Source organism: Haliotis asinina, chromosome 2 (assembly GCF_037392515.1).
Source record: "Haliotis asinina isolate JCU_RB_2024 chromosome 2, JCU_Hal_asi_v2, whole genome shotgun sequence".
NCBI lineage: Eukaryota > Metazoa > Mollusca > Gastropoda > Lepetellida > Haliotidae > Haliotis > Haliotis asinina.
In genome coordinates, this window is record NC_090281.1 from 22,747,082 (window position 1) to 22,760,279 (window position 13,198).

The 13,198-nt window shown below is 40.8% G+C and overlaps 2 protein-coding genes across 2 annotated transcripts in view; both read right to left on the minus strand.

Annotated features, from left to right (window-relative positions):
• Positions 1–1,235, minus strand: part of LOC137273405 (coiled-coil domain-containing protein 180-like) — a 92,750-nt gene extending 91,515 nt beyond the window's left edge. Inside the window, exon 1 of the mRNA XM_067806065.1 lies at positions 919–1,235. Within this exon, the coding sequence (XP_067662166.1) occupies positions 919–1,005 (87 nt within the window). The 5' untranslated portion in view covers positions 1,006–1,235. The remainder of the gene's footprint in view (positions 1–918) is intronic.
• Positions 1,236–6,756: 5,521 nt separating this feature from the next.
• LOC137271645 (lengsin-like) lies at positions 6,757–9,149 on the minus strand. The gene is made up of 2 exons (XM_067804080.1): positions 9,017–9,149; positions 6,757–7,877 (listed from the first exon to the last, which is right to left on the minus strand). The coding sequence occupies exons 1-2, from the start codon at positions 9,147–9,149 to the stop codon at positions 6,757–6,759; spliced, it is 1,254 nt and encodes a 417-aa protein (XP_067660181.1).
• Positions 9,150–13,198: the final 4,049 nt, after the last annotated feature.

Here is a 13,198-nt window from a genome sequence, read left to right on the forward strand (position 1 = left end):
TTAGTGACTTCCCAGATCTACATACAATACATGTTATAATAGGAAAAGGAATATCACACAGATTGTATATATTGGTGACTGGGTGAAAACCCACAAGCATTCAACAAATGTGTAAACAATCTACTCAGTGATAGTATTATATCGGTATTTGTCATCATAAATATGTTTGACACCACTGATAGTGATGTGCATGTTAAATGTATTGGCTGTTATACAATTCTCAGATATCTTTAAAACTTGAAGTTATTCTCTGTGTTATGTACTATTTGCCATGCTCTCTGGGCTTTTATGTCATGAACATGATCAAACTTTAAGTACTTCAAGATCATTTGAAAAATCATCCATATTTAAAATTATGATACAGATCTCAGTATTTAAATACAATGTATTATTACTGGAGAATGCACCTATAATTCAGCTTTGATAAATTTATGAGAGATACTTGGATCTTAATATGCTCCTGAATAAAGCTGAGTTGAATATTCATTTTATTCATCCAGTTCTCATGCAGGCGTCCAGCATTCTATATACTCATTACCAACAGTTTGAATAATCTAGATTAATTATGTTTGGCCCATTATGTTTTTCCATTTTCTGAGACATGCTTTGACTTCAAATCATTCAGCTTATTACTGAATTTCTTAAGCATGTTTCCGTGAGTCAGGTTAATATATCTTATAGATGGGATTAAGAACATAACACCATAAGTACGCAAATGTCAGCTGTGTATAATTGGAAGTCCTTTACCATTTACACATCTTTGTACAAACAGACCAAATGAATAACCTCAGCAGAACTTGGTAATATGTCGAATTATTTGGTAGAGCGTATCACTAGAGTAGAAACCTGTACAACTATTTGGAAAAGTCTAATCGGTGCTAATTTATTCTAAAAAAATGTTCGGGAAACAAATCTTACCTGAGCATCAAACATCTGACGGTAAACCTTTCCGCTTGGCACAACGCGAATTGCTCTAGTTTCTGCCATCTTCAGATCAGTCGGCATCTTGTTTAGTATCTCCGACTACAGCCGATAAGAATTTGGGACAGTTTAACACCTATATTTTGAATCGGCCACTAACATATTTTAATAATCCACATCACTAACAATTATGTAAGAACACGTGTCTAAGATGTCAACGAGAACCTGCATCTATAGCATCATTTCATGTTTACAAATTATCGGCGCCATATTGACACTTCCGCTGTCCCCACGGCAACATGAAATCTCGCGAGACCTTGTTATTTAAGACACGGACAGAACAGGCACAGAGGAAACCGGACTACCATTAACCGCAAGCAACAGTGGATTATAAATGTACTTCAAAGTACTCAGTTAGCTCACTTCCTTGTTAAAAATGTATTTTTGTCTGCATGTTTACTTTATATAACTGTAGACATGGCGTATTTCAGGACAAGAAATAAAGATTCATGAAAAGGGCAGACCTATGTATAAATACGTGCGCTATCATCAAGCAGCTTTCTGTTGACGAATATGCTTCGCCGTATCGCTGTAGGTGATCGAACAAAGAAAAACGATTTTATCAACAAATGCGCCTCTTACCTTTGTTCTGACACACAGGTATCTCCGATGCTATCCCAGGTGTCTTCACAAACGATATTCCAATCTTTGTTACAACAGTCAGAAAATGGAATCCGGGATGACGATTGTGTGACCGGACAGACTGTATGTTAACGGCACTTCAGTGGATTAGGCAGTTACTCATATTATCCACCACTGGTTCCCCTACCGCATCTTCAATACACTGGTATGTTAACTCATACAAATACTGCTGTACCTTACAAGAGTACATTAATAGCATTACGGTTCTCTAAGGAAATGAAAACTACAATCTGTTATATAAAAATGCCTGGAGCAAATTGAATATAAACTTATTGGCGTGTCAACATTTCTCTACCGAATTTCAACTCTCAGCTTGAATAATTCTAGTTGTTTCGGAGAGTTTGCCAGCTCCTTGAAATGTTAAGCGTATTTGAATATTTTACGGCCATTTTAGTTAATTGTAATGTTCTCATCAAACCAGTGAGACTCTAACAGTTTGTTGTTGATTATCCGTGATCAAACCACGGTTACTCTGCCTCTGAGAATTTTCTGCCTACATTGTGTGTTAGTAAAATCGCAAAGACCCCAAATCACTTTCCTTTCTATCAGTGTGGCCTCTGAGATTCCCGTCTCGAAAGCCTCCAAAAGAGACATCGTTGTCCCCTGCCGTTGTGAAATAGATTCTGTTTGCGTGTTTTTAAAAAAACCCCTTAAATGTATAAAAATGAGATGCTTAATGCTTTCAGAGTAATAGCAGACGGGTGGGGGGTGGGGGTGGGGTGGGTGGGGGAGTGGATATTTTTAATCTGTTACCTGTTGGATCGGTGTGGTCCCGACCAGGATTTTGCATTATGCCACGAAAGAGGAATCAGATATAATCTGCATCTGTATATAGTCTCCCTGGAGGAATATAGACTGTATATAGGTGACAGAATCATCACCATTTACACGTAGGTTAAAGTCAGCAGGGTGTGTCCGCTGAAATCACCATGGTAATGCATGGTTTTGGAAGCTGATCATACATATTTGGAAGACCAGATTATTGAATATCAGAAGAAGAAGGGAAATGCAATATACCCGATTTGCCGAGTCAAACGAACGGCATTAGTTGGAAGATTTGTATGTAGATGAACAGGGTTATGTCTAATATTCGGGATCGAAAAGAAGAAGAAATTTAGGATTCGTATGATATGTATTCATATGTTTGTGTTCAAGGTGAGAACAATGCACAGACACAGACACCTCACTATTATCAGTTATGACTAATCAGGCAATTAGTAAAGATTTAGAGATTCCTGCCACCGTGCACCAGTAGCAAACCACTACTGAGACGGGTGACGTTGTTGACCAGTAATTCCAGCTCAAACACTAGGGAAAGTTATGTCCATTGTTCTCGGAAGTGTTATATTAGCATAACAGATTATAGTGAAATAGGGCAATTATTCCCCCCCCCCCCCCCCCACCTCATCATACCTTATACATTACAAGCGTATTAAATAAGTATACACTCGTGGTGTAGACCGTTTAATCACCCTCACTAAGGTAGTTACTCACTCACTAAGGTAGTGGGTGGGGGAGTGGATATTTTTAATCTGTTACCTGTTGGATCGGTGTGGTCCCGACCAGGATTTTGCATTATGCCACGAAAGAGGAATCAGATATAATCTGCATCTGTATATAGTCTCCCTGGAGGAATATAGACTGTATATAGGTGACAGAATCATCACCATTTACACGTAGGTTAAAGTCAGCAGGGTGTGTCCGCTGAAATCACCATGGTAATGCATGGTTTTGGAAGCTGATCATACATATTTGGAAGACCAGATTATTGAATATCAGAAGAAGAAGGGAAATGCAATATACCCGATTTGCCGAGTCAAACGAACGGCATTAGTTGGAAGATTTGTATGTAGATGAACAGGGTTATGTCTAATATTCGGGATCGAAAAGAAGAAGAAATTTAGGATTCGTATGATATGTATTCATATGTTTGTGTTCAAGGTGAGAACAATGCACAGACACAGACACCTCACTATTATCAGTTATGACTAATCAGGCAATTAGTAAAGATTTAGAGATTCCTGCCACCGTCCACCAGTAGCAAACCACTACTGAGACGGGTGACGTTGTTGACCAGTAATTCCAGCTCAAACACTAGGGAAAGTTATGTCCATTGTTCTCGGAAGTGTTATATTAGCATAACAGATTATAGTGAAATAGGGCAATTATTCCCCCCCCCCCCCCACCTCATCATACCTTATACATTACAAGCGTATCAAATAAGTATACACTCGTGGTGTAGACCGTTTAATCACCCTCACTAAGGTAGTTACTTAAACAAAGCCCTCGCAGACCTTATTATTCAAATATCTACCTTGTAAGGGAGATTAACCTATAATACTGTGTTGGAAATATCAAGGGGATTGTGTTTGTCATGATCCATGATTAATTCTCACAAGAAAGCTAAGCAACAGGTTGCATCCCGTAGCGCTTATAGTCAAAAAGAGGATGTCGGCAGAACGGCAAAATAAATGTAATTCCCAGTGTGAAAATGACGCTAATTCATAATAGTGGAAGATGACCAGACTGAGAAGAAAATTGCTTGCTACTGGATTCTTCGAAGAGTTGTGCACTTTCATATACACAACATTCTGAGGATTATTTATAGGCGACTGAATGGACACGTGCACAGCCATTGCATCCACAGTCACACAAGGATCCAGCCATGTTTCCTATATGGACACGCCCCCAGAGAGACACTGATGCCGTTTCACAAACAGAACAGGTGCCCATCTCTGTTGCTGTTGCTAGTTGCTGTATTGTCACTCTGATCATGAAGTTGGTCGATCCTGTGATGATGCCAACAAATACACACTACAAAACTATTTCCGCATCTATAAGATTACTACAGTATTTGTATGTGTACAACAAAAACTAATGGTGCCAGTCTATTGTCCCTGGTTTCCTGAGTAAATGAGGGATTCTGTGATAATACCCCCAAACTATAAATGACAAAACTATTTTATCATCCGTAAGATTTTTATATATGTATTTATGCATACATTATATAAACGAAGCAACTATTTCCCCACACATAAGGTGACGGCACGAGTCTTATTGTATTGTTTGTATGTGTTCATGCATAATAGTATCAACAACAAACCTATTTCATCATCCATAGCCATGAGGACTCGAGGATGTATACCATATTTCTTGTATGTGTTCATGCATAACAAATACTCGACAGAACAAATTCCTCATCCATCAGATGATTGCACTTTTGATACTATACTGTTTGTATGTGTTTTTGAATCTCCATATGAAATGATTAATTAAACAACTTTTGGTCAAGAAGACAATGAGTCTGATCTTTGGACCATTTTGACAAATGTTTCGAAAACATCCAGAATGATTTCAGAGTTGTACTGCAATATTTTGGTCAATATTTGAACATCTCATGAGACTGTTCTGATTAACAACAGATACTCACCCGTGATTATATGGCCTTCAGTGATTATATGGCCTTCAGTGATTATATGGCCTTCAGTGATTATATGGCCTTCAGTGATTATATGGCCTTCAGGATGGAAGTTAATATGAGTCTTGGCGGCCACAACTAATGGAATGCACAGCATACATTGTCAGTTTGATGTTCTGTTACACGTTTACAAACATATCGCTGGTGCTTCTTCTAATCCGACATTATGGAAATTGATTCACAGAATCTTATTTCAAATAAGAAAATGTGAAAAAAATCTATTTCAAAAGTGAGACCCATGAAATAGTATCCTCCTACAAATGCCTTGGTGTCGACATATACAGCTCTGGATCGTGAGTATAAGACCTCCCACAACACTTACTTTCCAAGCTAATGAAGCTCGGCAGTGCATCACATCTAATGTTGAATACTGTCACAAGCTGACTTCATATTCAGCTCCACATTTTTTATATGAAAAGTATATGCCTATAATGACTTACGGAAGTGACGTTACCACGGATACCACGTCTTCCACAAGACACTGAAAACCTCTCTGATAGATTTTATAAAACCATTTGTATTTGAACAGGTCAGCTCCGACTTTGGTTGAACGGAGTGAATTTGGACGTTACTTTCTAAAAGTAAACCATAACATAAAAACACATCAGCTATTGGGTAAGACTCCTCTATCTGGATAGCAATATTTTTTTAAGCATGTTTATTTGCCTGAAAAGAGACTTTTAGTCGTGGGCTTTGAAAGTAAACAAGTTTTTTTTTTCTTACGGCTTCGGCTTGGCATGGATCAACCAGGACACTATAAATAATCAGTTTTTTCTTCAAACTATTAAACAAAGATGTATTGATATTCATAAACAGATATGGTGTGATAACCTAAACAAGTTCTCCAAATCAAGACTTCATAAGGCCATCAAAAATACCGTCCAGTTTGAGAGCTATCTCACAAGTATTCCAGTGAAAGTGTACTGAAATTTGTTGTGGTCTCGTAGATGCTCCAGCCACAGTCTCATGATTGAATAAGGTCGTAAATTAGGACTTGCAAGAGATCAGAGATTGTACCCCCTTTTTTGTTATTCCTGTAATAGAAACTGAGGTCCACTCCCCACTAGATAGTTGTTCATTCTACGATGATCTCAGAAAACATCTCATTCCAAATTTTTCTGGGAGTTTCCATCTCGCGATAAGTGTAAACGGCTGATGTTATGTCATAATGAAATAACAATTAATCTAACATGTAAATGGTGAAATACGTTTGCATCGCCATGATTATTTCGTATGTTGGAGTTAGCCATTGTCAGTCATTGCCTCTATTGCCAACTGTCGTCTGTATTTTCGATTTTACTTCGTGCTTCCCGTGTCTCTGTAATATTCCGACATGCTGTACTCTGTGTAAAGGACCTTGCATTTACCATCAACTGCCACTGTATTTATTTTTTATCTTACTGCCGCCCCCTGTGTCTCTGTACCATTCCGACAAGTTCTACTCTGCGTAAAGGGCCTTGCATTTCAGTTGTGAAATAACTTTCTATCACCATGATTACTTTGCATGTTGAAGTCTACCATTGACAGTCATTGCCCCACCTGTCAACTGGATCTGCATTTCTGATTTTACAGGCGCTTCCTGTGTCTCTGTAATACTTCGCTATGCTAGATTCTGTGTAAATGCCTGGGGCCTCATCACGACATAGAGTAATTCATTAATTCATACTGACTTCTTTAGATTTAAGGAGAACAAACCAATCTACAAGATCCTTTCCCAAGGTGTCTACCATATCATTATCTGCTTCTAGAGCATGCAGTGCCTCCGACAGAGAGGACGGTAGAGGTGTACCTGAGGATAGATTGTCAAATGTTAGTTCAGGACGAGGAGGAGGACAATCTAGTCCTTTGAAGACGCCGTCCAAGCCAGCAGCTATAGTGGCTGCGAGTGTCAGGTAAGGATTGCTCATGCCACTTGGGATGCGGTTCTCCAGGTAGACCCCGCGGTTTTCATTGTCTGTCTTGACTTTCACAGAAGACAAACGGTTGTCATAATCCCAGTCAATGGTCCCTGGCTTCCTCGGAAGATGTAACCGCTTGTAACAATTTTCTGTAGGGCACCAAAAGGCAGTTAGTGCTCTTGCATGTTTCATCAGTCCAGCAAGCCAACACCTTCCAAAATCAGACAATCCATTTGGGCAATTCGGCTCACTAAAAGCATTCTCACCTTTTTGGACAGACCAGACAGAATGGTTTAAATGCATTCCAACTTCTCCTGTAGGTTGCTTGGACGTCATGTCCACTCGATAATCCTCCTTATCGGCAATTTCGTGAATACAATTTCGAAATTTGAATGCAGAATCTGCAGCTTTGATGCCAAAGGAGGCGTTGATGACTGCCTCAAAGAGACCAGCATTCCATTCAGAGTGAAAGTTTTCAATATCCACGTCAGCATGATGCATTCCATTTTCAAGAGTAAAGAGAAAGCGGCTGTGTTTTGAGTGAAGTCTGTGACTCATAAGGTCGATGCTGGATATGGGACGGTTGCTTGCATTATAAAGCATAAATTCCATTTCAAAACCAGACAGGATTTTGTATCCATGGTCCAACAAGCGTTGAAGCTGTTTCTTGGCCACGTACCGAGGACAAACAGTGAACGGTGTTCTGTCCTTTAACCAGTAGCCATCACAGATGACCTCAGCAACCTTGATCTTCTCATCACCATCCCACGTAACGGCGTTCAAAGTTGAAAGGTCAGGGATACAGATTATGCATGTTTTGTTTCTATCGACCAGGTTTGTATGCACCTTTCCAAGCCATTTCCCGAGCATGAGCGCATCTGAAACAGGTACTGTAAAGAATCAGTACTTTATAGAGCCCTGTTAACTGTAACCATCGTTACAACATCCCATCAACTTAGCACTTTCTCCTCAGTAGAATAATACACTGGTAACGCACCATAACAACACAGAACGTTAACCATCTTGTTGTTACGGGCCTTGTCCAAGGACGTTCATCTCTAGCCTAACCTGTTTGCTGTTTTTGCTTATTTCGTGCATGGAAGAAATACCATAACACTTCGGAATAATATTTTCATAGATATAGAGCCAGCTGATTCACGAACTGTTTGACTGGTGGTTTATACGTTGGCGACCAGCTGCTAAAGATAATATTGACTTTATTGGCTACATCTTTCTTATATTTCGTGAGTGCATTCACTCTCACCATATTATTTAAATATTCTTTCAAATATCTTACTGACAAAAAACGACATGTCTGTGAAGAAGGTGGGAAATGTTGCTATAAATATATGTTTTGTGTGTAAAATATTTTAGGTGGGTATTTGGTTCTCTTCATCTTCAATAATTGTAGTGTTATTTACATCTGTATTATCTGTATTTCACAGTTAAACAGCTGAACTGAATTTACTAACAAGAGATGATGATCCAGTTTAAAGTGAGTCAGTGAGTGAGTTTAGATTTACCGCACCGCAATATACCAGCTATATGGCGGTGGTCTGTGAATAATTGAGTCTAGACCAGACAATCCAGTGTTCAACAGCATGAACATCGATCTGCGCGATTAGGAACCGATGACATGTGCCAAGCAAGTCAGTGCGCCTGACCACTCAACCCCGTTAGTCGCCTCTTACGACAAGCATAGTTGCCTTTTAGGGTTGCTGAAGACCTATTTTAACCCGGGCCTTCACGGGTTCCAGTTTAGAACTGGTGATCAGTAACTCATACCGGTGGTCAGGCTCACTGACCTGGTTGGTGTTACCATTGTGTTCCAAATGCGTGGATCGAATCCAATAAGATCACTAACGGGGTTGCCTGGTCAGTTGTTTACATATCGACGTCACACGACTGGGCGATTGCCGAATGTATCGTTAACACCAAGAACATCTCATGAAGCTATATCTCTGATAAAGCAACGGGGGAACTGAGGAAAATTGAGGAAAGATGTTTGTACACTCACCAACTCCAATAGTTACTCCCGTCTTCAGACAACGCTCCACATGACGACCAGGCACAACTCTACCTCTCGACCGTCCGTGAATATCGGGAAATGTAAACCGTACGTAGTCGTATGAAGCTGTCGTCATCGCCATGTTACTGTTGCCACTGCTGTCGTCTCCAGCTAACTAGTTCCAAAATTACGAGCTATAATATATATGTATGTGTGTATGTGACTGCATACATATGGATTATTCCACAAGCCAAATGCGATGAATATATGTGTCTGTTCACCTATACTGGAAAATGGTTATTTAGGGCACATACAAATGCATGAAAACGTAACATATCCTGAATGTGGCATCTAAACTAAACAATGATTAGCACTGACTGCATTTGTCATGTATTTGAGTAGAGTGTTGTTCACAGACAGGTTCCTCTAATAGTGATATGTGGTCCTGTGCATAGCGCTCCGGTGACATCCGGGTATAGTTAAGCAAGGCTGGGTGCTGTGAGTCTTTGGATGGGTGACCATGTACGGCAGTTTGACTTTTTAGGGCTTCAGTCATGCCCAGTAATGAAATACATGTGATAAACATGGTGGCCTCACCATGTGGCGAGTGAGTTTGTTCAAAATTGCCTCTGTTCACACGGCAAAAAATGGGTACCCGGTGAAATAAGTCGTGAGACTATAACCTACTCGCGCCTCACAGACAGTCTGGGTTATCAGGGGCAATACTGAAAAGATGTTGTGTGCCTTTGAGCAGGCGGGTTATAAACACTCTGATTATTTATTTACGCTCACGAGCGATGAACGTCTACAGTGCTATGATATGCATATTTTTACTTACATCCATGATATTCTAAATTATATCAGCAAGAGGGAAATAATAAAACTAACATGCATTCAATAAAAGACATACACAGTCTTGACAGAAAAAACAAAAACAAACAAACCAAACCACACACCCCTCCCCCCACCCCTCTCCCCCCACCCCCACCCAAAAAAACAACCCCCTAAACACTTAAAAAAACCCAAAAACCCAAACCCCCCAACAAACCCAAACAAACAAAAAAAATGCCCCCCCCCCCCCCCCCCAAACAAACAAACAAAAGAGAGTGTACGAGAGTGCCTGCATGTAATATTGCCAGTTGAGTCTGTCGAGTATATAGAAGGCTTATATACGTCTAATGCGTGTACATGTGATTTCGTGGTGTTTTCCCGGTGTGTATTAAGGGAAAGTGTTTGTGTGCAGATCTCATGGCACTCGTGGTACGATGAGTGATTCTGTGTAGTTCAAGATGGATACTGTCGGGTATTCCCCACGTACCTCAGGGTGACGTCATAAAGCCATGGTACACAAGAACATGAGTATACTTGTCACATGTTTTTCTTAATAAGACGCATGCGGCGTCTATATTCCAGTGCAGTGTGCCAAATATTTTCCACGTTTTATTAGCCATGCCCTAAATTTACTAGCTCACAAAACAATCCACTTGTCCAACATTTGAATGTAGACACGGATTTCATCATTAAGTTGCCAATACGGTGAACATTTTTTCAAACCATAATCTTTTATGATTAAAAAATTTTATTATAACGTAACAAGTCTGAAAGAGTGATGCATTTACACAATGACTTCATGAACATTCATTGGCCAGTCAGTGTGAAGATTCACTGGCCGGACTGGATTTGTACTAGCCACGGGACAGCGGACCAGTGGCTATTTCTCACACTGATCCAGTGATGTAAAATGACTTTTGCTACATAACATCAACCTGTAAATAATGGAGTCTAAATCAAACAGTCCAGAAACCATGTTTGTAGATACGGGATATTTTGAAATGCCTTGACCGAGGTGACCATTCCTGACCACACGAAATATTAAGCGGCCTCTTCGGTGGGACCAGATCTAATCCAGGCTGATAAAACCTGTATTTAATATTTCTGGAACTGAAGCGTGGGCGCGTGTTCTGGATCTGTGGCGACTTATGCTGTGACAGTCATTAACAGTTTAGTTTATGTCTGTAGAAGCAAAGTGCCAGTGTGGAAGTGTGGAAATCACGAAAGTAACACCGAATGCAAAATGTGTACACGTCTTAATGACACAATGAAAACATACTACCGACAGAAAATAAGGGAATCAAGAAATTGAATGTAGTTGACTTTGACTGTGACACGGTTATCGCGGCGTATCTCCCAAACGCAACATCCAATGACAATGGAATTTCGCATCATGCATGCCCAGCACGTGCTACACGTGCATACAGAAGTTAACTCCTGTAAATGTACTGGAGAAGTCGCAATCACTAATGCAATAGAGATTGACACTTACTGACAGAAATGCCTCCGAGGTAGTATCTCGGTGAAGCAACAAAATGAAGAATTGTCGGGATGATAGAGGGGGAGACATCATTATGTGAAGTTGCCCGGCAGATGGGTAAATCAGAAAGTGTAATTTCACGCCTGTGGGATAAGTACCGTCAAACGGGTGGGGTTGCAACGAGACCTGGGCGTGGTAGACCAAAATCAACGACACCATGACAGGATCGTCTCATTACGTTAATTGCTCTACGCGATAGGTTTAAATCGGCCCCTGCCATCAATAGAGAATTCCGCACACTCACTGGAAGACGCATTTCAACCTCAACCGTTAAAAACCGACTCTATCAAGCTCGTCTGAAAGCAAGACGGCCTTTTAAGAGTGTCACCCTTTCAGCTCACCATAAGCGACAAAGAATGGCATGGGCTAGGCAGCATCAGGGACGGGCTATGCGCCACTGGCGTTACACCATGTTCTCTGATGAGTCAAGGTTTTGCAGGTTTTGAGTCATTCACAGATGGCAGAAAACGTTGTTGGCGTCGGAGCGGGGAGCGATATGCCAGTGCAGCAATTCTTGACCATGATCGATATGGAGGTGGTACTGTCATGGTGTGGGGTGGGATTACACATGACAGACGATCAGATTTGGTCATCGTTAACGGAGCCATGACTGGTCAGCGATACGTTGACCAAATATTGCGTCCTGTTGTGGCTCCATTGGCTAGAGTTATCGGCCGAAATTTTGTATTCCAAGATGATAATGCCAGACCACATCGGGCAAGAATTGTCTCCGCTTATCTCCGACAAGAAGGTATCCAGACATTGGACTGGCCCTCTAAGTCCCCAGACCTGTCCCCAATTGAACATCTCTGGGACGTTCTTGGTCGAAGGGTGTACGCCAGGGACCCAGGACCCGCCAACCTGGCCCAGCTTGGTGCAGCTCTCCAAGAGGAATGGCGGGCAATACCACGGGCAACCATCCGGAAATTGATTAACAGCATGCCATCAAGGTGCCGTGAATGTGTTGCCTAACATGGTGGACACACCAGATATTGAACTTGACGCCTAAAATTGATTTAGTGGATATTTAAAGCATTAGTTCCCTTATTTCTTGTCGGTAGTATAATTGGGTGCTTTTTGGATAGATTTTAAAATCTTTTCTTTGCCAAATCATTTCGTAGCCATCGCTTTATTTTGCAGACGATACCAGAAAACAGATTTTGAGTTATCTCCATTCCATCGATTTGCATTCGCAAAACATCGGTAATTTCCGTGCATCACGCGTGATTTAATGTTATTCTAGTACTACCACGTAGCGGAGTACACTGAAGTTTACCACTCTGATTGAAAATAGAAGGACGCTTTGCCAATGGGAAAACGTTTATAAGCGAAGGAGGATAATGAAAACTAAGAGTTGTCATAGGCGACGCACAGCTGTAATAGCTTTGTCGCCATCATTTGTATAACGTTACAGTTAGTGACAGTGCGGAAGACGTAAAAGCGTTGTCATGGGTGACAGTAATAAGGTTACGTTTGTGATCTCCGGCAATCTGACTGGCCAACAGTTTTGTGTACAAAACATACTCCAATTTTTTTCACCCACGGTTAAGTTGTAGTTTGCATTATTAACCAATGAAAGCCCGTCGCTGACGACCTAGTTTTGTATACTTCCGGTACAGCAACTCGGTCTTTGGCAATTTAATATAAAACAACAAGTGTATCCCCTCGAAAGGCCTGTGTATATGCCTCCCACACACATCGGAAATGTGGACAGAAGCTTTTGATACTCGTGAGACTTTTAGAATACGATATATTCAATGACGAGTGCGTGATTATCCGGTTTTCGATCACACCGCCATGATTTGGTGATGCACCTTTAC